The sequence below is a fragment of the Monodon monoceros genome, unplaced genomic scaffold (assembly GCF_005190385.1).
Source record: "Monodon monoceros isolate NGI ecotype Baffin Bay Population unplaced genomic scaffold, NGI_Narwhal_1 Super_Scaffold_6, whole genome shotgun sequence".
Taxonomy (NCBI): domain Eukaryota; kingdom Metazoa; phylum Chordata; class Mammalia; order Artiodactyla; family Monodontidae; genus Monodon; species Monodon monoceros.
Genome location: NW_021703783.1, coordinates 28,157,228 through 28,181,962, shown reverse-complemented (window position 1 = coordinate 28,181,962; position 24,735 = coordinate 28,157,228). Strand labels below are relative to the sequence as shown.

The 24,735-nt window shown below is 43.9% G+C and overlaps 1 protein-coding gene and 1 pseudogene across 1 annotated transcript; both read left to right on the top strand.

Annotated features, from left to right (window-relative positions):
- Positions 1 to 878: 878 nt before the first annotated feature.
- On the top strand, positions 879 to 20,159 carry LOC114886137. The gene is made up of 5 exons (XM_029206699.1): positions 879 to 1,119; positions 1,214 to 1,533; positions 3,574 to 3,608; positions 4,011 to 4,108; positions 17,796 to 20,159. Exons 1-5 carry the CDS (start codon positions 879 to 881, stop codon positions 17,975 to 17,977), a joined length of 876 nt encoding a protein of 291 aa, XP_029062532.1. The 3' UTR covers positions 17,978 to 20,159.
- Positions 9,005 to 9,094, top strand: LOC114886324 (annotated as a pseudogene).
- Positions 20,160 to 24,735: the final 4,576 nt, after the last annotated feature.

Below are 24,735 nucleotides of genomic sequence, written 5' to 3'. Positions count from 1 at the left end.
CCCCACCAGGGAAGCCCAATGTTCAGGGTTTTGTGTGGACGAATATTCTCATTTCTCTTGGGCAGACACCCAGGAGAGGAATTGCTGGGTCATTTGCTAACTGTTTAACCTTTGAGGAGCTGCCAGACTGTTTTCCAAACCCAGCTGTCCTCACTGTTTTCTGCCGTTTTCCAGGAGGCCTTGGGGCCGATTGTTCCCATCAGTGGTTCTTCCCCAGGGTTTCTGGGTCAGCAGTGGCGCTGAAGCTGCAGGTCGGTTCCCCCGTGTCGGGAACCACTGGTCTGCAGGGCGGTCCTGTGCTGGACCGAACGGATGGCACGTGCTCCATCTCCCGCCCCCGGCCTTGTCTAAGTAATATGAGTTCAATGGATATTTACTGCTCCGTCCTTGGTAAGTTGGAGGATATTATTAAGAACGATAGAAGATTGTTTTTTTCCTTTGCCTTAAAAAATAAGATTCTGGGCAAAAGGTCACATACCGTAATTCTATTTACAAACGTCCAGAATGGGCAAATCCACAGAAACAGAGAGTGGATTAGTGTTGTCAGGGGCTGGGGAGGGGATTGGGGCATGTCTGCTAATGGGGTGATGGGATGTTCTGGAACTAGATAGAGGGGATGGTTGCCCAGCTTTGAATGTATTAAAACCCACTGAAGTGTATACTTGAAGTGGGGGCCCATTCTGTGTGAATTATAGCTCAGTAGTGCTGCTGTTGCAGAGATGAGGCTTAGGACACAAAGGGTGTTTCTGGAGTTGTTTGACCTGTTAGGTTAGGACCGCTGCGCCGTGGGAGCCCCTGTCCTGGGACCTTCCGGGCATCCATGCCCTGGCCCGTAGGGGCTCTGCCTGCGTTGCCGTCCTCCACTGTGAAGCGTGGAAATGGTGGCCTGGTCTGAGAGGGGCAGTCGCTCTCCCGGGGCAGGGCTGGCAGCTCTGGGCCTGACCATCTCACCTCCAGCTTCAGCCCGTGTTCTTCGGGGGCCCTCCTCTCACTGTGCATCCTCTTCGAGGCCCCTCCTCACCGCGATAGGAACCTTCACCGGCGGGGCAGAGGTGCAGTCTAGAGTTACAGACCGTCCACACGATGCGTCGTCCTCACTTGGTTTCTGCGGGGTCTTGGGTTAGCTGGCCGCCAAGACCCCGGCGAAAGGCCAGAGCGACCCCCGACGTGCTCCTCGGGGAAAGTGGCGATGCCAGCCCGCGGGTGCAGTGAGGCCCGGAGAGCGCCGCCGTGGGCGGGAGGGAGGAACGCTGCTCGCCCGCTGCCGGTGGTTGCACGAGTGGTGTTTCCCCATTTTACAGATGGAGACCGAGGCCTGCGGCGATTCAGGGACTCAGAGGCAGACCTGTGGCTTCCAGGCTGCAGGAGCACCCGGGGGAAGTCCTGGGGCAGGAGGGTCGGAGGCTTCGAGTCCGTCCCGGTCCCTTCCCCGCAGCCCGCTGGGCGGCAGGGCGCTGCAGGAACAGGCGCTCCCAGAACCAGCGTGTCCCACGTGGCAGGACAGGGCCCCAGCGCTGTAGGTGGAGCTCTCTGGTAGGTACCGCGCGTCGGGGAGTCCCGGGGGCTGCAGCACCCACCTCCCCTGGTCGCCCCCATCACCGGAGCGGGGAGGGACGGCTCTGAACCGTGTCCCGTTGTCTTTCAGGACGTTTAAACCCACGATGCCGCTCACGAAATCATTGAGACCATCCAGTGAGTGTGGCGCCTGCTGGCGCGGGGCCTCGGGGTGGGCTAGTCCTGAGTTCCCAGCAGCCCCCCAGCCGTGCAGTCCCCCATTCCTCCATGCTGATCCGCGTCAGCATCGTCAGCATCGAGGAGGCTTGGGAAGCGGGGCTGTGGGGTCAGGGGTCAAGTCCTCTGAGTGTGACCCAGGACAGGTCTTGGTGCTTCGTGAGCTGGCTTCCTGTGGAAGAGGCTGGAAATTCTGAGTGGCCAGCTTCCCGAGGGACCCCTCCCCTCTCCCCTCATCACCTTGGTTTACTCTTCTCCCGTGGGGTTTGGTGTGACCTTTGGGTTTGGGCCGCTCTTCCCTCTGTGAGCCTGCCCTGTGCTGTGCAGAGGAGGCCGGGTGCCTGGGAGGCTGACCCGGGCGAGATCTGGGAGGTGGGCCGCCTGCTGTGTTCTAGCGGGCTGTCTCCTCACGTGGGACCTGAGGGTCTGCGACAGCCTCCAGAGTGCCCTCGGGGGCCCATGCGCAGAATCCTGCGACCGCTCTTGGCTTTAGAATGTTCCACATGTGTGACCGTAGCCCTGGCATCTTGCTGCATTGTGCCTTAAAATCCTTAGCTGTGTAGCCACTGCCTGGGCCACATGCCATTATATCTGCTTGCACCTGGGGCGGCCGGGCTGGCAGCAGCACAAAAGGCTGTTTGGTACATAAGGGTGGTGCTCCCCCCTCTCCGTCCTGTTCTTCCTGCGAGAGGCGAGCATGTATCAGTTTCTTCTGTATTGTTTCAAATTATATGTATGTATATATTACAGTAGTATATTAGTATAAAATCTATCATAGGGTTCTCCAGAGAAACAGACCCAGTGATGTCTGTGTGTATGAGATTAATTTAAGCAGCTGAGTCACACGACTTCAGGCTGGCCAGTCTGAAATATGCAGGACAGGCCAAGAGAGGCAGACCCAGGGAAGGGTTGATGTTGTAGCTCAAGTCTAAAGGCAGTCTGGAGGCAGAATTTTATATATACACATACAGATTAATTTCATATAATATAGTACAGAGGGGTCCTGTGTAGTTTACCCAACTTTCTCCAATGGTGACGTCACACATAACCGTAATAGCAAAACCAGAAAATGGACATCAGCATAATCTACAGACTTTATTCACTGTGCATGTGTGGTCACACGTATGCACGCATGCATTCTTGTAACCTCCACCTCAGACGACATAGATCGGTTTCATCACGACAATATTTTTTATCCCTCTTAAATACATAAATACAGGTATCCTGGAGATGGCAAGTGTTGTGAACTTAGGGAAGTAGTGTTCTAAGGTATTCATCAGAGAAGAGCTGGTGTCCAGTCTAGGTTGTCATCATCACTTCCTGATGTGAATCCCAAATTACTCCTTTGGTTTTTTTCTAGTGTTAACAAATCCCTGACATGAGGTGGATCTTTGACTTTACGTAGCATCACTAGATGACCTGTAGTGCGCAGACGTGTGCTGGGCCAGCTCCTGGGCCTCTCTTTGTTTTGAGCGTGGTGGGACATCAACACCAGACTGAAGGTTGCCCAGATCACCCCCAAACCCTGTTTTTAACCACATCAAATGTATTTATTTAATACTTTGACTCACGCTTTTTTGTGTGTGTGGTACGTGGGCCTCTCACTGATGTGGCCTCTCCCGTTGCGGAGCACAGGCTCCGGACGCACAGGCTCAGCAGCCATGGCTCACAGGCCCAGCCTCTCCGCGGCATGTGGGATCTTCCCAGACCGGGGCACGAACCCACGTCCCCTGCATCGGCATGTGGACTCTCAACCACTGCGCCACCAGGGAAGCCCTTTGCTTTTGGTTTTGATATTCTTTTGAAATATTGTTTTTCTCTTTTTCCCTTCTCTCCACATAGGAGGAAAAGAGACGTAGAGTTACATCCAGAGAACGGTAAGAATAATAAAGCTTTTTGTTCTGTGCAATATGTAATCTTGATGACTGAAATTACTTTTCCGAAATCTTTTAAAAAGAAGAACTTTATAGTGAGTTGCCAGGGTGACCATAGATAGCTTAAGGATGCTGGGTTTGCAGTCAGGTTATTAACCTTGTGATTCAGGTAGAATTCTCTTGCAAAGAGCGAATTGGTGGCAACTGGCAGTTATCAGAACTAGATCTAAAGGTTGTATTAAATATTAAATCTTGAGGTAAGATGTGCCTTTTAGGGCTCCTGAGATGAAGATTGATTTTTTTTTGGGGGGGTGGGTGTAGGTAGGAAGGAAGACCTTTTGAAAACTGCCTCCACGGGAGGAGTCTGTGAAAGTCATCCTTAGGGTGTGTGATTTTACTTGACAGGGTTGCTGGACCGCTCCCTGCAGAAGAACCGGGAAGAGTAAGACCAGGAACACACGTGGAAGAAGAAGAAAGAGATGATAAAGTCTGGTCACCCCCAGGTTTGTCACTTGCACTTTAATCTCAGAACCCATTTGGTTCTAGGAAGGGGGCTCAGGGTGTGGGGCAGTGTGTAGGAAGAGAATGACTTTCACTAATGATCAAAATGACCTTGGATTTAGCTAAAATGCTCTTCAAACTCATTTTTCTGCTGGTTCTCTATGTGGAAGGTGTGTTACGTGGCTCTGGTGATAGTAAATCAGTGGTAGGCCTGGAAGTCAGCTGACCTCTGCTACTTGATCGGTCAGTCACAGAGCTTCAGTCTGTCCCCTCTCCTGCCTGTCTCCTGCCCATGAGGTCTTTGTGAAGATCTCATTTTCAAACACAGTAGGTGCTAAAGTGTTCTAGTATCGTCCAGGTATAAAGTTGCATTCTTAACTGAGATCAGACCAGTTCTTTCCCCAGACCTCCAGCTCCTTTGTAAAATCAGAGTTTCAGGTTCTATGAAATACAGATGTACCCACTGAACCCCCATGGGAGGGGGTAGGAGAAGGGACTGGGGATCTGATAGTGGAAACTTTACCATTAGACAGCACTGTCCCATATGACAAAGGGCTAACATTGGTCGGGCACAGGTGGTAGAACAATATCACGTCCCTTTTGGTTTTATTAAGATGTTGCTTAGAAGTTTCAGCTCAGCAGAGGGGCAGCACCCTGGGCGGGGACTGGGCCTCCACCATCTATGGCTCCTCCGCTCCAGCACCGAGGCTAGGTACTCAGTTCCCAGCAGCCCAGAGGGCAGGAACAGAGCTCTGCCAGGCTGGCCTTCTCAGAGGGCAAGTGTAAGCAGCACAGCCAGGAATGTGAGCGACAGGCTTTGCTGGGTTGTCGGGAAGGAGGGCGACGTCTGGCTCGGCATGGCTGGAGTCAGCGCTAGCCTCCCCTCGGCCATGGGCACTGGGCCCCCGGTCTCAGGCTCACACAGGCCTCCAAAGCCCTTCCCTCGGGATGGCGCCCAGACCCTCCACCCAGCTCACCCTCCCGCCCCAAACACCAGCAGGTCAAGCACCACTCAGAGAAGGGGGTCTTTAAAGGGCTTTAGAAAATCTTAGAATTCCGGATATGGAAACTACTGTGTTTCACTTCTGGCTGAGAGCTCTGCTCCCAGAGCACAGGATGGCCCAGGGGGGCGAGATGGAAGGGTTTCGTTGTGAACCCCCCAGGCACTGCTGGCCTTTTTAGCCACATGCCTGCATTCCTTGGAAATATATTTCATTAACAGCCAAACGGAACATCCTGAGAAACGGGAGGAATTATTGGTTCGTTTCAACCCTTAGCAACACCGTGTGTGTATTTCGTCTGCTCTCTGCGATGCGCTGGAACTTAACCTTTGGGCAAAATGTGCCTCAGCTGTCCAGGGCACCCGACACACTTGGCGACTCTGCCTGACCCGTGAGTGCCCTGGGCCCCAGGGACAGGGTCCTTCCTTCCTGACCACCCCCTCGTGGGAGTGCTGAGGCTGGTCAGCCCCCAGCCCTGGGGGCTCAGCTTCCCCTCGGAAGTAACTGCGAGTCAAGCTCCCCACCGACCCCCTCCCCCCTGGTCTCCCTCCCGCCAGGGCCGCTTCGTGCGCGGTTCCGGTCGGACCCTCCTCAGGGGGTAGGTGTCGGGGAAGCCCCGAGGTGGGCCCCTTCCTGCACCCTCACGACTCGGTGCTGCTCCGGGTGGAGCCCGCGGCTGGGGGGAGAGGGGGTGGGGGTGGGCAAGAGGCGCGACGGGGGTGGGAAGGAGACGGGGCCACGGGAAGCACACCCCGGGCCGGCCGGGGCGCAGAGGCAGGAGGCGGCGAGGAGGGCCGGCGCGAAGCCCATGCCTCCGCCCCGCCCGGGCCCAAGCGGCCTTCAGACCTCCCTGCTGGCCCCTGGGCTCGGGGTGGGTGACGGGCACGCCGAAGAAGCCGTCCCGCTCGAGCCGTCCGGAGAGGCCGGCCCAGGGCTTGTGCCTGTTCCCGGCGTGGGGCGAGCACCGGGGCATGAGGGTGTGGAGCTGTCCGGCCTCAGGTCACAGGCTTTGCCTGTTGGAAGGGAGGGCTGCGATGAGGCTGTGCCGACGGGAGGGGAGGATGGAGCCGCCCACAGTCCCCGTTTGCCAGGCAGAGCTTCATCGTGGACCCTGTTGTCAGCAGCCGTGCGCAGCAGGGACACCCAGGCCTGGGGAGTCTGCGCCCCACCCAGGGCCGCTGGGTTCCTGCGTGGCAGCCCCGCCCGGCATCTCCTGCTGAGAAACCCCCGGAGACCATGCTCCTTCCCCCGAGCCCACTGCCCCGCTGCAGAGCCCAAGGGTGCTGGGGGCTTCACCCCAAACTTGAGGAAGCCACATCTGGGGGCCGGGACACAAGCGGGGGTCCCACCTTCCCCGCAGGAGCAGACCCTGCGGAGGGTCTATCTTTTGGAAATAAATTTAGACTAACAGGTTTTACACACAGAATCTTCGAGCTGGGAAAAGTCCTTTGTGTCATTCATGTAGCTTTGTAAGATTTTTGTTTTTAAATGAGGGGATGGATTTCCTTGAGCAAGAGTGAATTTCTAGGAATGGGTCCTTGGTTACCAAAGACTGTTTTCGGGAAGAAAGATGAATCTATTCTGTGAATGCCTTATAGAACTTATTCTATATTGTAGTTCTCTCTGGAAACACATGTACCGTTGAGCTTTGTAACAGCCCTTAACATCCTCAAGAGAAGCTCTCATTTCCCCATTAGTACTTGTTACAGACTGAATATTTGGGGCCCCCCAGCATTCACATGTTGACACCCTACCTCCAATGTGATGGTATTAGAAGGTGGTCTTTTGGAATTTGATGAGCTCATCGGGATGGAGCCCTCATGATGAGATTCTTATCCTTGTGAGAGTCATGAGAGAGCTGGCTTTTTCTCTCTGCTCTCTGCCCTGTGAGGACACAATGAGAAGTGGACAGTCTGCAACCCGGAAGAGAGTCCTCACCAGAAGGCAATGATCCCGGCACCTAGATCTCAGACTTCCAGCCTCCAGGACTGAGAAATACATTTTTGTTGTTTACAAGCCCCCACCCCGCCCCGTTTATGGTACTTTGTGACAGCAGCCCAAACTGACTTAGCACTCTTTTCTTCAAGTACATCGAAGAATTTGTGGAGCCCATCCATTTTATGATACAGTTTCCCAAATAACCAATATTCTCTCTATACACTGATTTGTCAACTTTTTTATTTATCAAAATTTTTATTAAAAAAGCTTCCATATTTTTTCCTAATAAATTGTTTCCAATCCAAGTTGTCACTGTAATGGTTCTATGATATTAATAATTTGAGCCCTAATACCCTGCTTAAAATAATCATTCGTGTTATGAATAAGTTCAGGGTTCAAATGCAAAAGTTTTAAAAGGATATACTGTGTAAAACATCTATGTCATCCCTCTGAAGGAAAGAAGGAGGGAAGAAAGGAAAGGAAGAAGGAAAAATCATTGAATTTGCCCTCAGTTTAGCTGCCATTTCATAAGGGAAGCCCTTTCCAACTCCAGACCCCCCGGCATCACAAATAAGCTCTCATGGGACCCTGTCCATAGTGCTGCATGTCATGTTTCCTGAAAAGCTGCTTCTGAGACAAGGACAGATTTTCAGGAAGTTTCTTGGGGTGTGTTTTTGGGGATAAACATAGAATTACCATATGACTCAGCAATTCCACTCCTAAATTATTGAAAACAAGCACTCAAATCTATGTACACATGTTTATAGCAGCACTACTCACAATAGAAAAATCATGGAAATAACCCAAATGTCCATCATTGGATGAATGAATAAACAAATTGTGGTATATACATACAGTGGAATAGTAATTCAGTCATAAAAAGGAATGGAGCCGTTAAATATGTTACACGGCCAAAAACATTTTTTTAAGGAATGCAATACTAATACATATTACAGTGTGGATGACTCTCACGAACATCATGCTAAGTTGAAGATGCCAGACACAAAGGTCATACACTGTATGATTCCATTTATCTGAAATATCCAGAATAAGTAAATCCATAGAGAAAGAAAGCAGATTGGTGGTCTCCAGGGCCTGGTAGAGAGAGCGAAGTAGTATCTTCTCAATGGGTCCATAGTTTCCTTTTGGGATGATAAAAATGTCTGGGGGAAAAAAATTTTTAATTGGAAAATGATTGATTAAAAACAAGTCTGTGGGGCATTTCTTGTTACTGCCTTTCCCAATTTTACAGTAAATGGTCAAGTACGCAGTAAATGATGAAGTACAGCAGCCATGGTTTGAGAAAGAAATGATGACCAGGGCTCAGAACACTCACTCGGGGACGAGCGTGAGGGTCACCCCACGAAGTAAGCCATCCATTTTAGCAGAGGTATTATCCAAGGATGAGGGGAATTGAGAATGGATAGCACAGGAGGGAGACAATGGCTATCAGTTGTGGCCTTGAGGCCACCTACAGTAACAGAGGCTATAGTTCGACCCATTGACCCTCCTTTCACTAGTAGTTCATCTCAACTCACCCTCTCCCCTAAAAATGATCCATGGAAACTATGAAAGAGTTGTTTCCAGAACTTATGCAAAGACGTTGATCCAAGTAAAGGCAACAAAAACAAAAGTAAACAAGTGGGGCTACATCCAACTAAAAAGCACAACAAAGGAAACCAACAACAAAATGAAAACGCAGCCTACCAAATGGGAGAAAATTTTTACCAATCATATATCCTATAAGGGGTTAGTATTCAAATTATATGAAGAACTCATACAAAAAAATAGAAAAAATATCCAACAAAAAAATGGGCAGAGGATCTGAATAGACATTTTTACAAAGAAGATACAGAGATAGTTAAAAAGGCACCTAAAATCACTAATCAGCAGAGAAATCAAACCACAAAGATGTCACCTCATTCATGTTGGAATGGCTAATACCAAAAAGACGGGAACGTGCTCACTTCGGCAGCACATATACTAAAATTGGAACGATACAGAGAAGATTAGCATGGCCCCTGCGCAAGGATGACATGCAAATTCGTGCAGCCGCATAGCACAGGGAGATCAGCTCGGTGCTTTGTGACCACCTAGAGGGGTGGGATAGGGAGGGTGGGAGGGTGGGAGACTCAAGAGGGAAGAGATATGGGAACATATGTATATGTATAACTGAGTCACTTTGTTATAAAGCAGAAACTAACACACCATTGTAAAGCAATTATATTCCAATAAAGATGTTAAAAAAAAACAGACAGGAACTAACAAGTGTTGGCAAGGGTGTGGAGGAAAGGGAAGCCTTGGACACTGTTGGTAGGAATGTAAATTGTTGCATCCAGTATGGAAAACAGTATGGAGGTCCTCAAAAATTTAAAAATAGAACTATCATACGATCCAGCAATTCCACTAGTTGGTATTTGTATGAAGGAAACAAACTATTCAAAATGAAATCTGTACCCCCATATTCATTGCAGCATTATTTACAGTAGCCAACACTTGGAAACCCCTGTGTTCATCGATGGATAAATGGATAAAGGACATTTGGCATATATATATGCCAAATTATTTTTATATATATATATAATTCAGCCATGAGAAAGAAGCAAATCCTGCCATTTGTGACAACATGAATGGACCATCAGGGTGTTATGCTAGGTAAAATATATCGGACAGAGAAAGAAAAATCCTGTATGATCTCACTTTATGTGGAATTTTTAAAACTCATAGAGGCAGGGCGTGGAGGGTGGGTTAAATGGGTAAAGGTGGTCAATATGTACAAACTGCCAGTGATAAATAAGTCCTGGGGATGTGACTATAGTTAATAATACCATATTGCATATTTAAAATTTGCTAAGAGAGTAGATCTTAAAAGTCCTCATCATAAGAAAAAAAGATTTCTACCATGTATGGTAATGGATGTTAACTAGACGTACTGTGGTGATCATTTTTTTAATGAAGTATAGTTGATTTACAGTATTATATTGTAATAACAATATATTAGAACCCAATGATTCAATATTTTTATAGATTATACTCCATTTAAAGTTATTATAAAACATTGGCTATCCTTATAGCTTATTTATTTTATGCATAGTAGTTTGTGCCTCTTCATCCCCTCCCCTCCCCCTATCTTGCCCCTCCCCCCTTCCCTCTACCCACTGGTAACCACTGCTTTGATGTCTACATCTGTGCATTCATTTCCTTTCTGTTACATTTATTGTTTATTTTTTAGATTCCACATGCGAGCCGTATTTGTCTTTCTCTGTTTGACTTATTTCACTAAGCATAATAGTGTTGCAGCAAAAATAGAAATGAAGTTTTTCCTCTCCTGAAAATAAGGAAAGTAAAGGGGACAGTGAACAGGCTAGAGAAGACACATAAACTGGCCTGAAAGGGTTAATCGCTCCTACTTTTATTTAAACTGTTACTAATCTGCAGTGTCTGTAACTAGATGTATGTTTCACAAAGCTAAATTACATCCTGTTCCTATCACTCCCTAGCTGTCAGTGTAAATTACATCCTGCATCTGGTGCTTAAGCTCCCTGCACTGTCTTGTAGCAAATCACCCTGTGTAGCTGTTTGCATTTCAGGAAGCAGATGGCAGGCAGATAAGGCAGAGGCAAATGAACCCAATTACCGGTCCGCTGGACCCAGTTACCGGACTGCCTGACGCCAGCGATGCCGGTTTTGAAATAATGCAAGAAGAAGAATGCAGGACCTTTACCACTTTGGCCCTGATTACCACTCCCTGGACTGTGATGGCCGCCCGAGGGGCCGGGAGGCCAGCCGGGGCTTCCAGGCGTGTGTGGGCATCATGTGTGCAGCCAGCATCCCCGAGGCCTTGCTCGGCTCATCATCACTGAGTGAAGGTGCGCTGCGACAGCGCGGCTGACTTTCTTCTGGCGCTGTGAGGACCTGTGTGCATTGCAGGATTCGGTGCCTCTGCCCGCCGTGGGCGCCTCCCTGCGGGAGGGCCTGCTGGACTTCAATGGCCACTGCCTGCGCGGGGTGGACGGGGCACCGCCCCTGAGCACCCTCTGCCCCCAATCTGTATCCAGAGCTGCTTCGAGCCATGGCTTGGCGAGACGGGTTTGTACTTTCCGCTTCCAGGGGCTCTCGTGTCGGCGCTGTGAAGCGGAGTTTTAGATGGTACAAGGTGGAGGGTGGGCACTAGAACCGGTGCCCAGTGCCCGGGTGTGCGTGCACTAGACGGGGCGTGCAGCCTATGACTCCTGCCGGCTCGGTGACCCCGGCCGAGTGCCTTAAGGCTTCTAGGTCTCTGTTCTCATCTGTAGCATGGGCTTAACAGGACTCACTCTCTGTGGCGGTTACAAAGTCACACTCTGTTAATGCTTGTAGACTCTACAATGTAGAACACTTAGCACAGTTTGGAGCATCGTTCATTGTTCACGGATATTACCTGGCCTGTTGAATGACTTTGCCTGGTACACGCCAAAGCGATTAGGAAATTGATATATACCAGCTTCATTTCCTTTTCATTAAAACAGGGCTCAGGAAAAAAAAAATTTTTTTTTCAATAGTCCTATCATATAGTGGAAAGAGCACTGGTGTGAAGGCAGCTTAGGGTTTGAATTCCAGAGTTTATGCTCTCTGTGGCCTGGGCAGGTTTCTTTTGCACTACAATCCCCACACTTATAAAATGACATTAAAAACCACCCTTTCTGTGGGTTCTTAGAATTAATTACGCAGGTTATGTGTGTAAAGTATCCTGGCACTTGAATGAGTGGTCAGAACCAAGGGCTGCTGGAGAGGATGCTTCTGCCCTAGGTAATCTCCCCTTCTACTGGGCGGCAAGTAAACATAAGCACAGTAGTCCGTGCTCTGGAAGAAGTGGGTTCTGGTGCTACAGAGCACAGAATCTTGTTTTTTTAATTTAATTTTTATTTTATATTGGAGCATAGTTGATTTACAATATTGTGTTAGTTTCAGGTGTACAGCAAAGTGATTCCGTTATACATATATCCATTCTTTTTCAGATTCTTTTCCCATACAGGTTGTTACAGGATATGGAGTAGAGTTCCTTGTGCTATGCAGTAGGTCCTTGTTGATTATTTATTTTATATAGAGTCGTGTGTATATGTTAATCCCAAACTCCTAATGTATCCCTCCCCACTACGTTTCCCCTTTGCAGAGCACAGAATCTTGGAAGGGAAAGTTCAGGGTAGGCTTCTTGGAGGAGGTGCCATCCTTTCTAAGGATATGTAGAAGCTCCTGGGGTGGCAGGAGGGAGCAGTGTGTGTCAGAGTTGGAGAAATATAAGAAAATATGGCAAAACTAAGATACAGGACTGGAACTCAGGGTTTGGGAAAGAAATGAGAGTTGATACTGGAAACCTAGTGGGGCCCAACAGAAAGGGGCCTTGTTTGTCCTGTCAGAAGTTTAGATGTTTACCCTGAAGGCTGTGGGAAACCCTAAAGAACAGTGAGATGGACTTCTGGCTTAGAGACTCACTCAGACCTCCATGTGGAAGGCACTTGATTGGGTGCAGGGTGAATTGTAATCTAAGGGTCCCACTTAAGTTATAAAAGCATGAACTGGATTTTGCAGATCCGAGAGAGAATGGGTGGGGCCTGGTGACCAGTTAGAAAAGGAAGGGCAGCAAGTGTGGGTGACAGTTTACAGCTGCACCTTTTTGTGAGATACAGAGCACAGTAGGAAGGGATTGGGGGTGGGGAGAGGATCTTACTTCATCTTCAGTGCTTTAGAGGGGCCTGGTAGATGGGTCTGGGCCCAAGGTACAGATCTGGGCTTTTTGGGAGGACAGGTATTTGCAGGCATTGGGGATACTTAGGTTACCCACAAGAAGAGCCAAAGAATCATAGGTCTGAGGGCTTTTTAAGTGGGTATATTGAGGATGTTTATAAGCTGAAGGAAAGTAGCCAGCAGAGAAAGGGTGTTAAGATCTAGGAGAGGAAATGATTGTTCATTTGTTTTCAAAAAGCTGAATACTTATCGTGAGCCTGGCCCTTTTCTAGGATCTGGGGTTCACACCATGTGTTATCTCTTCTGCAAGGACAGTTCAACTCATCCCCTGGTGAAGAGAAATCAGATTTTTCTTTGCATCCCATTCAGGTGTAGGAACTGTTCCGTACCTCTGAAGGGACTTTACTTAACCAGAGTAATAAGTTAGAAATCAAAAGAAATTAGAGCTGGACGGGACCTTAAAGGCCACTGTACTTAATTTTGCCTAATATTTTACATTGATTGTAAGAAAAATTTATTGCAGAGCCCATTCTTTTCAGAGTTCCTTCACTGAACTTTCTTCATGTCTTGCATCCAGGGGGGCTAGCTTGTAGATTTTGGCCTGCTCCTAAATTTGCTTCTTCATCCACATTGCATTTTGCCCAGACTATGGCAGAAGCTCCTGGGTGGTTTCACGGCTCCTGGACTCAGTTCCTCTAAATTCATCTGCCTACTGTGGTTGAGTAATCTTCTAACATGAAAAGATACGCCTAAAATAATGCTGCTAATGGCTTGCCCACACAGAGTTAGTGCATACTAGCCGCCCAGCGTGTGCTCTGCCCAGAGGCGTGTAGTCTGAACTGTGCTCTACCAAGCCTCCTGGGGCTCTTTGGCCCTGAGGAAGGGGAGCTTTTTGTGATCACTCCCTTTATCGAACTGGTCCTTCAGCAGCAGGGTGCCTTTTGCTAATCAGCGGAGGCACCCTTACTCAGCCAGTGGTAGCCCCGGGCCTCATCACCTGTGGGATACAAGCCATGCTCTCTCCCAGGCTTGATTCGACCAACATCTCTATTTTCTGTCCCTTCTCACACTTGGACCCCTGGCCTTTAGTCATCCCCACCTGCAGTATTTACAGTGCCCAGCAGGAGTCAGGCTTGAGTGTCTTTGCACAGGTGCTCCCTCTGCAGTTAATGCACCTCCTCCTCCAACTCTGCATAGCCTCATCTTTCTCGATTGTACTTCAGGGTTATCATGAAGCTGTCACTTAGACATAACTTTTTGCCTCCATAGGAACCTCTGTGCATAAAGGTTATGGTTCTTTATCTCATGTGATTGAAATTTTGAGTTTATACGTGTCCCTCCTTAATGAGGCTTTAAGGGCAGGAGTCGTTTCTAATCCTTAGCACAGAGCAGATGCTTTTTAACGGTGATAAATGTATGGTTTAAATCACTCATTTTACAATAATTTTGCTTTAGGTTCTGACAGAAATAAAGTTTCCAGAAGTTGTGTTCCTGCAATAAGAAATAAAGATGTGACCTTCCAGTTGTGTAAAGCTCTTAGACGCTGTGTAAGTGCGTCGGGTGCGCTAAGGAACCTGGAGCTAAGTGGGCTAGTTGTGAGAGAGAGAGACGTAACTATGTTAACAAAGGTAAGCCTTCATTGTGTCCTGCCAACATTTGATAGTTGCTTTTGGGGCAAACTAAAGGGGTAAAATTTTAGACTGTTCCTCCCCATTAAAGGGATTGAATAAATCGGCCACTTTGGGGCACCTGTGTCTTGTGAATTGTCCAATTGGAGATGGAGGTTTAGAAAGTGAGTTTCAGTCTTGTTTAAGTCTCTTCCCATCAGACTGGTCTCGTGATTTCCTACACACCATGTTACTTCCTGTCTACCTTTTCTTGGTGTTGTTCATGCCTGGATTGTCTCCTGTACCTGCTCAAACCTTGGTCCATTCTCATTTGTACCATGGATATTGGTATGGATACATGTACCATGGATACATGTCATGCTGGGTATTGTCAGAATTAATATTACTTAAGTTTGTGTTAAGCCACAAACCACATGTTTTGTATATTTTCTGTTTTTTGTGTTTGTTTATATTTTTATGGTTTCTCTTCAAGAAATATTACGGGAAGGGAAATAGCAAGATGTAAAGAGCAAAAAAGTCATCATGATCTTTAAATTGTTAGAACATGTATCTACAATCATAATTATAATGCACTGTGGTATGTGTTAAAATAGGAAATATATGTAATGTCCTGTAGGAGCAGCAAATTCAGTGGTGTTGGTGAGGGTGTGTCATGGAAGTAATCACAAAGCAGGTGACTCTTGATTGGGGTCCTGAAACAGTGTGTGTTCCCTGTGTCCAGTAGTGGTCTGGAGGGGTCAAAAAGCCTGCCTTTCAATTTGAGGGAACAGAGGGTTTGAGGTCCTCTCTCTTCTATTGCTCTAGTATACTGCATAACAGCTAATAAAATACTGGGTTTATAGTTGACATTTAAGTCGTTGATTGATCATCAAGATTGGCATGTATCATTGGAAATGAAAATCAGAAGAGTCTTATGCTTTTTAGGTTTTTCTTTTTTTTCCCTTTGTCTCAAAAGTATGTAGTACTTTACTGAGTGGTTGGGAATAAAGTTTGCAGTATTCAGTGTATTCAATTTTAGTACCTAAATAGAATTAAACTGTTGCTGTAAACTGGAATAACACTTTGTCACTGACAAGTTTTAGAATGCATCAGTTCATCAATTACCTGTTTGGGAAGATTGCAGTTAATGATTTTAAGAATGTGGCTATAAACCTCCAATTGACTGAAGAAAAGCAAATAAATCAAGATTGACAAATGTATAGGCTCTTCATCTTATTGTGTGTGTGGGTTTTTATTTTCCTTTTAGTTATTTGTCAAGGTAAAAAGAACTCTGTCACTCTTAAGACAGTAAACTTCACAGGGTATAATCTGACATGGCAGGGAGCAGATCACATGGCCTAGATCTTAAAGGTGATTTTATGTTTAAACTTTCATGAAAACATGTGATTGAAGCACATTAACATATTGATACAGATGGCAGTTAATTTTTGTCTTTTAATACATGTGAGTGCATCTTCTGTTTTGTTGAAAGAATCTGACCAAATGGTAATGTGAATTGCTGTTGCATAAAGAATAGTGTTGAATCCCCAGTCTTTGCACTTGAGTTTAACAACTCTGTGGTTTTCTATCTTCTTCCTGAGACACTTAATCTCAGGTCCATCCTCGTCACACAGAGTGGTAAATTAGAGAACGATTAATATCACCATTTACAGAAATGAGACTGAAATCTCAACCATCCTGAACATAGGAACTGAAGGGGCCTCTCAGCAGTTCAGAGAGTTATTACCAAGCTAGTCAGCTGAATTCTGTTCAGTTTTCTCCGTAGCAGAGCCTTCCAGGTCCTTCTTTTGAGCTTATTTATTTTTATACACAATTCTGTATGGATACTGTACACAATAGTAAATAGTTGTATTAACTGGGTTTAACTGGTGATGTATTTACATCAAGACCTAACTTCATTTTGTTGATATCTTTTTAGGGGCTTTCCATTCATCAAAGCTCATGATGTATGTAGTCAGTTGCTGGTGTGTAGCTATCATATTTATGATATATAGGGCTTGAACTGGCAAAGGTGGGTGGTCATTCTTCTTGCTTTTTAAACTGACAGAGCCTTACAAGAAGCATTTCCCTCTCTGAAATAAATCCATGTAAAACATGTTTGGTCACTCTCCCAATGCAACTGTGTAGTTGTGTGGATTTGGCACACAACTGGCAGCCTTGTGGTTGTCTGTAAACAAGGAAGCCTGTTCTCCAGTCCAAAAATCAGCTGTTAGCCAGTGAAACGAACTTGACTGCCATTTCTGACCCCTCACATGGAGCTGTCATACTCAAGAATGTTCATATGTTTTCAAGAAAAGTTGTTTGTGGGCTATATGTACAAATTCCTGATCTGAAAGCCAATATAAAGCAACATCTCCCAAACCTCTGCTCTCTCACCAAGGCCACACACATTTCCTCGCTTCTGGCCTCATGGCAAGCTAATACTGTCAGTATCAGATTCTCCTTCCCAGTGGTTCTGGGAGACTGCATAGTTGCTCTGTGAGAGGCACCTCTGCTGAGGTTGAGAGAAGAGCATCTTGGGTGTCAGTCCTGCCCTTGCATGCCCAGAGAGAAGGGTGTGAGCCTCGTTCTCCTGTTGGGATTTTCCTATGCTGCAGGTTTGCAGCTTGTTGTCAAAATGATGTCCTAGTGACTTGTCTTCTGTGTAGTTACATAATCCCAGCACACTTCTTTATGATCTGTAGACTTTTATGGGCTTGTGGCCAGATCAGGTTTTAAATGTTTGGAAATGTCCAATTGAACAACATTGCAGTGGCAGTGAAGCTTGACAGGAGAATTGTATTACTGTTACCCTAGTTTTGGCTTAAGGGTGATGAGAAGATGAAATTTTTGATGGGTCAGTTTTAGTTATGTATGTGTAAGTGATTTACTTTTTAAAATTCTAACATCTGTTATATACAGCTTAGATATATTGACTTTCTGATTATTCTTCTGATTCTTTATCAGTCCCTTTACTGATGTATTTTCCTCCAAGAAACTACATTTTCTTCCAGACTGTTTTTGTCTGATAGTGAAAAATAAATTTTTCATTTGCAGTCTAAAGTTGATCTGAGAAAAAATGGTTACCTTGGATCTTCCCTTGGCTTCTGTGAAAGAAACTTAATAAAATAATATGGGCAATTCCCATTACTAATCCTAACCATGTACAACAGAGGTCTGTACAGTAACATAGCAAAAATAAGTTACTGTACTTTTAATTAGTCATTGCCTGTTTTAGACTAAGGAGCAGTGAGAGACGTTTATAAATAATGATACCTCAGATCACTTTTGTTAAATGTCCTCTAATATTTGCATATTTGGTATCTGGCTTGTGTTGTCTTTTATACAATCTTGTCTTCTTTCTTTGCACTGTAGTTTAACAACTCTGTGGTTTCCTATCTTCTTCTTGTGACACTCAGGTCCATCAGAATTTCCTGTGACTGTGACAGTAGAGAGTCCTTCCTCCTCAGAAATCGAAGAGGTCAGTGATTCCTCAGAAAGTGTTCAGGAAGAGCCAGAGAAAATCAGTTTGAAACAAGAAGCATTGCCGGGACAAAGGTATCACTTTAAAGCTATAGAGAAGATTAAAACGGAAGCCTGATTGCAACATGGCACAGCTTGTGTGAGGGTTCTGTTTCCTCCTCCCATCTGCATTGTATCCCCTTGACTGGTTAAGCTTAGACCAAGGTGAATGGTGGACATTTGAACTCTAAGAAATAAAAATCAAAACATGTCGTTAGTAATATATTTTCCTTTCCTTAGAACCTTAGTATATTAGATTTAGGGAGAACCTTAGTGATCATACGATAAAGAAATTGAGTTCTGAATGAATGTAGTCAGCTGATTCAGTGCTCTTGTTTTACAGATGAGAAAATTGACAGTTCTAGTTGAACTCTCTTTTTACAAGAGGAAAATATGTCCTCATTTTAAATAAAAATAAAGTTGAAAAAAGTTTTGATGTTGATATTCTCCTTTCCTAAAAAAAAAAATATCAAGAAGCTACATTCTATTACCAAATAAACCTGACCTCTAATGTCATTCCATACTTTTGTTTGTATGGACAGAAAAGAAAAATTGATTTTCGTAAGAAATTTTTGCATCTCAAAAATAATATATTTATTTTATTTCAACTTTAATGAAGAGCTGAACATTTCTAGTAAATAAAGGAACACCATTTGGGGGGGACCTTGTCTTTGTGCTACAAAGTCCATGTTTAATTTTTAAAAATCATTTAATATGATTTTCTTTTCGTATGAAACATGACCGGTTTCAGAACTAATTATCCCATTATTGTAGGACTATGGGAATTAACTCTTTGATTTTCAAAAGAGAAAGTTAGATTTTTATTTTTTAATTAAAATTAATGATAATATAGAGAAATTTTAAGAAAAAAACTTAGAAAATTATGAAATGTTAGAGTAGGAGAAATCTATAGTTCATGTAGAGTTACCCTCTTTCATTTTATAAATGAGCACCTACAATTTGTAGCACATAAGTGGTTTATTAGTAAATTGCAGAGTACGACAAGACCCTAGAGCATCTGATCCGCATTCCTTGTCATTTTAGGTGTGTTGTATTCATTTCCTTCATGAGTAGACCAGGAGATTGTATTTCTAATAGTAATGATAGACACTGGGGAAGACCAAGAAGTTTACACACTGGGACCACAGAATAGCAGATTCAAAATGCACTGAGAACCCTTTCAGCTCTTCTCCGTTTTGACAAGACACTACAAGGATGGTATCAAAGCGTTTAAGTATATAAGCCCACAACAATCAAGAGATTTCAACAGTTTTGAAAGACGGAAGACAAGTGGAAGAGTGTGAAACTGAGGCAGTAGAACAGAGGAAAAGCATCAACTAGAATATGCACGGGGACCACCTGCAGCTGAGGAGGATTCTGACCCCACCTGCAGAAGTAGCCCCATGCTCAGATGCACATGGAGGAGAGAGGGTGGAGTTAGTTAAAAGTGTGACTGAAATAGGGGAGCTCATTGAAGGGTTGTGTTTGGAGGAGTGGACTCCCAGCCCCGCCCTTACGCTCCTGAAATGAGATGCTTTCATTTTGAAAACAGTGAAACCGGCGAGAACTAGGGCAGCTAGTGTGAGTTTTCACACCCTAGAAAATTGTGTTTGCAGGGGATCCTATTACAGTTACTCCCCGCTTCTTCCTGCATAAAAAACAAATCAATCGTTGACTTCAGGGAGCTTTCTGCACTCATTCTTAAATAGAAAATAACTGTCATTTGCCTGATAGTTGAGTAAAGCTTACAACATGAGAGAGGGGGACAAAGTGTGAAAACATATCCTGGTAGGACCGGGGACAATTTAGGGAACAAAATAATTTAAGAAAAAACCCTAATTAGTATTCTAAGGGAGATTTAAAAAGGGCTAGCAACTATAAAATTAGACTAGGGTGTTAATTAAAAAGAGAATGGTCAGAAAGCAAGAGAGGTCTCTTGGAAATGAAAATATGGTTGCTGAAATAACTTCAGTAGGAATTTAAAAAATTTCTCATTATATAAAAAAGAAAGACACAATGGAAAATGTGATAGCAATGTGTTAGAGAGGCTGCATCTGGGAGATGCAACATGTAACTATTAGAAACTCCAGACCCAGAAAAAAAATGGAGGGAAGCTGTCAAAGGGCAACAAAATTCCCCACAGCTGAAAGTAGACATCAGGCCTCTGATTGAAAATAGTTACTCAAGTTTTGAGCAAGATGAACAAGAATAGACTCATACCTAGGCACCCTTCATTATGAAACTTTAAAATACTGAAAAAATAAATTAACATAGAATAAAATACTGACAGGATACATCCATTCCAGAGAGAAAAATACTGGTCACCTAAAAAAAAAAAAAGTTAAAATCTGACTTTATCATACTTGTCATCAGCACCATGGATCCTGGAAGGCATTAGAAAGATACCTCCAAAGTTTTTCAGGCACATAATTTTCACCCTAGGGGTTTGTATCCAGCCAAACTATCAGTCATAAGTGCAGGCTGAAGAAGATATTTTGTACAGAAAGAAATTTGAAAAATTGACCTCCTGTGCTACACCTTAAGCTTTTTATAGAAATAATCCAGCAAAATGAGGCAATAAACCAAGAAGGAAGGTAATAGGGGATTCAGTGCAGAGAGCAGCTAGTCTAGATTGAAGAGGCTGCTATTGATTGTGTGATTGAGAGCTTAGAAACACCTTGAGGCATATCGTACTTACTAGGCATTAGGCACTGTTGGAAGGGAAGAGGGAGAGGAAGAGGAGAAGGAACTTGAACTCCAGAGGAAAAAAGGCTATACTGACATAAACCTGAAGCAAACTAAGCTATGGTTGATTTTTAACCTACTATTGGTGAGGAAGAGAAGAATCCACTTAAACTTGACACTATAGATGTCCCCCTTTTCAGCGACACACGGGGGTAATGACCACCTATCTAATTTGTTGTCCAAACCAGAACTTGTCCAAACTCCTTACACTTCAATAGTGTAAGGAGGCGCTCTAATGCTGTAACATCAGGACAACAGGTATAAACTGGAACAGCCCAAGGCGGCTTGGGGTATGTGGTCAGCCTGCACAAGGGCAGTGACACTGACACAGTATGGAACGAGGTGTAGTCTATACACAGAGACAGTACATCTGCAGTGGGCAATATTAATTTCATTATAATAATGGCAGTACTGTCTTGGTTTGCAGCTTTTATTGTCAACTTGCATGTAATAACAAATAACTAACCTAAACTATACTTAGTATGTATTTGCATTAACTTGGTATGTACTGAAATGTGCTAGTATGTACTTAGTATATATTAGGCTCTAAGTGTTTTTGCATATATTAACTCATTTAATCCTCTGAATAGCCTTATGAGGTTGGTGCTAATATCATTCCCACTTTTGTGAAAAGGAAGCTAAGACAGGGAAGGAACTTGCCCAGGCTGTACCTAATTTAGGGTTGGATCGAGGCTTTGAGTTTAGGCTCTCTGCCTGTTGTCTTAAACCTTACTCCTTACTGACTCTCAAATAACAGAAGACTTAACTGCACATAGAACAGAATATAAATTTCAACTTTGACAATGTAAAAGCTAGGTTTGGAAGGTAGACAGGAGGTAGAAAAAAGGGAAGATGGTATGAATGTCCTCATTTTACAAAGCGTGACGTTGAGAGAGTTTATAGTTGATCAACAATGTAGGTTTTTAAGTATATCACTACAAGTCAAAGAGATCACGAGCAGTGGAATAACTAATGATGACATAACTTTACTGAGCAGTGTGGACATAGGAAGAGTGTAAAGGAACTAAATCCTTACTTAGTAAAATAGAAAGTGAACAGATAATGCCTCCAGTTTAGTCAGAAAATGGTCATGTAAGAGTATTACTTGGAGAAGAATTCAAAATAACAATAGTTGGACCTCCCTGGTGTCGCAGTTGTTAATAATCTGCCTGCCAAGGCAGGGGACACGTGCTCGAGCCCTGATCCGGGAAGATCCCACATGCCGCAGAGCAATGAAGCCTGTGCACCACAACTACGGAGCCTGCGCTCTAGAGCCTGTGAGCTGCAACTACTGAGCCCACGTACCGCAACTACTGAAGCCCACCCGCCTAGATCCTGTGCTCCACGACAAGAGAAGCCACTGCAATGAAGAGTAGCCCCCGCTCACCGCAACTAGAGAAAGCCTGCACGCAGCAACAAAGACCCAACTCAGCCAAAAATAAATAAATAATAATAAAAAATAACAATAGTTGACGTAAACCTCATAAAAAAGGAAATCCAAACAGCCAGTAAACACAGAAAAGTGTAGGACTTCATTAAGTAATAAAAGTGAGTGAAAACCAATGAAACTACATGCCAATCAGTTTGACAGATACATAAATAAAGTGTGGTAGTATCAGGTATTGTAGACCTGGAGTACTATGGGAATCTTCTACCCTGCTTATACTGGAGTATAAATCGACACAACTACTTTGGAAAGCATTTAGCACTCTCCATCAACTGAAGGTATATAAATAGCCTGTGAGCCAGCAACCCTCACCCCCGCCCTGTGTAAATGTACCAGAATAACCGGTACAGCAGGATTCCTGTCCATGATTTGCATTAGCACAAACTGAAAACAAACTAAATGTCCATTAAGAGTCAAAAATTAAATAAATTATGTGTATTCGTACAGTGGGAAAACTATCAAGCAATAAAATTGAACGAACTAGAGCTACAGGCTGCAATGTGGATGAATTTTTTAAACCAATGTTGAGTGAAAGAAATACGATAGAAAAGACTTCATATACTATGATCCTGTACATAAAGTTAGATGTTGACAAAACTGAACTCTTTTGTTAGGGATGCATGCAGGTTAAAGGAAAGGATTGTCAAGAAATGAGGATGGTGTTTAACCGGGAAGAGGGAAGGAGATTGTGATGGGAAAAGGATATGGGGGGTTTTTGAGATGCTGACAAGTATCAATACTTTCAGATTCGAGTACTGGTTATGTAAGTATTCTCTTTTTATTTGTCACATTGACAGTTTTGTTCTGTGCACGTCTCAGTACACATATCGTATTTTACAATTAAAAACCTGAGTAAAGAATTGGTCACTTCATGAGTGCCGAATGTGGGAGTGGGATGAGACTATTTCATTTTAAGCCCTTCACTACTGTTTGCATTCACATGTTATTCATTCAGCATTAATTGAACATATGCTGTGTACCAAGCACTCTTCTAATTTTATATGTGTTTTAACTCATGTAATCCTCACGAGAGCTCTGTGATATGGGAGCTTATCTCCATTTTATAGATGAGGAAGTTGAGGCCTAGAGTTATAGAACTTGTCCAAGATTATATAGCTAATGGGTAGTGCCAGGTCCATTTGCCTCAGAGAATCTGAATTTTTACAATATAATCTAAAAGAGAAATTAAATTGCTAATTATAAGAAAAAAAATTGCACATTAAAGAAGATGACAAGTTTTCATCTATCCAGTTAGAGAAAAACACACAGTCTGTATTTCACACACGTACATCTTGTATTGGCAGGGATTTTCCTTATTAAGCAATTATTTATTGACCGCCCACGTTGTGCTAGGCATAGGTGCTGGGGATAAACACTTAATAAAATACACCCCCTATCTTCAAATAACTTGCACTCTACGTGAGGAAATAAGCCAACAGTTGTAGTAGACGTTATATACCAAGTGATACATCGCTGATGGCAGTATAAAATCTCAGAAATCTTTTGGAAAGAAGTTTGGAGATAGGTACCTCAGAGCCTTAAAAATGTTCATTTGCTTTGACCTCAAACTCATTTTTATGGATTTATTGCAAGAACGTTATTCTCAATATGGAAAAAAGCCTTCATGCATAAAAACGGTTATTTTGTCTTATAATATTGAAAAGTTGGAAAGAATTTAAATGTGTAAAGTGGTTAACCAGTAAACCCAGTCAGTGGAATATTTTGTAGCCCACACAAAAAAAATCAAGGTTATGAATCCCCTGATTATATGAGAAATGATTGATTTCAATGTTAAATGGAGAAAGGGTGAACATAAAATTTGATATCCAATATGATGGGAGCTTTGTCCCAGAAAAATCACCCTAGCCAGTGTACAGAAGGGAGGAAGGGAGAGCAGATGACAGGAAGGAAAATTATTCCAAAGCCTTATCATTAGTCTTAAGTAATAGAATATCAAGCAATTTTACTTTCTAACTTTTTTGGTTCCATATTTCCATGTAAGGGACATGAATTATTAATACTTTGTGGGAGGAGGGTACACTTTTCCACAAAAATTTAACACTGTGTTCTAATTCCCTCCACTAGAGGAAGAAACTATTTCATGTAATTGCACTTTGATGTGCTATTTAGAACCAGTCAGGAAGTTTTACTCTACTTTCCTCTGACTGTGGTGAGAGTTTGTTTATTTGCTTGTTTAGAAATTCTTTGAAATCGGTTTTAGAAGATTTATTAAACCATTATATTGAAAGTAGAGGAAGTTTGCAATTTTTCCCCCTTTTTCCCCATTGAAAATTTGGCTGGCTTTAGTAATGAAACATTAAAGAATTTGAAGTTCTTAGACTGTCAGTTTTTTAAACATGATCTGAATATAAAAATATATGTTCATTGAGTAAATTTTTGAAAACAATGAACAACTCATTGAAGGAAATAAAAGCCACTTCTGCATGTACACACACCTGATCTGCTCTTTTGTCTGAAAAAAGTATGAAAAATATTTTGTGTTATCACTAAATACTCTTCTACATCAGAGAATTTGATTAAGCTTATGCACCATCTCCCAGGAAAAACGCACAGATATATTTTGAATGTAGAACTCCTGAAGCCCATTCATTAACTCTGGTTGAGACCTGTTGTCATTATTTTCT

What these genes read in the sequence shown, in the direction of transcription:
- LOC114886137 (XM_029206699.1), top strand. Translation starts at nt 879, where the DNA reads ATGGTGGCCTGGTCTGAGAGGGGCAGTCGCTCTCCCGGGGCAGGGCTG. An exon ending in TGGTTTCTGCGGGGTCTTGG is followed by an intron (nt 1,120 to 1,213) that starts GTTAGCTGGCCG and finishes GGGTGCAGTGAG; the next exon opens with GCCCGGAGAGCGCCGCCGTG. An exon ending in GCTGTAGGTGGAGCTCTCTG is followed by an intron (nt 1,534 to 3,573) that starts GTAGGTACCGCG and finishes CTCTCCACATAG; the next exon opens with GAGGAAAAGAGACGTAGAGT.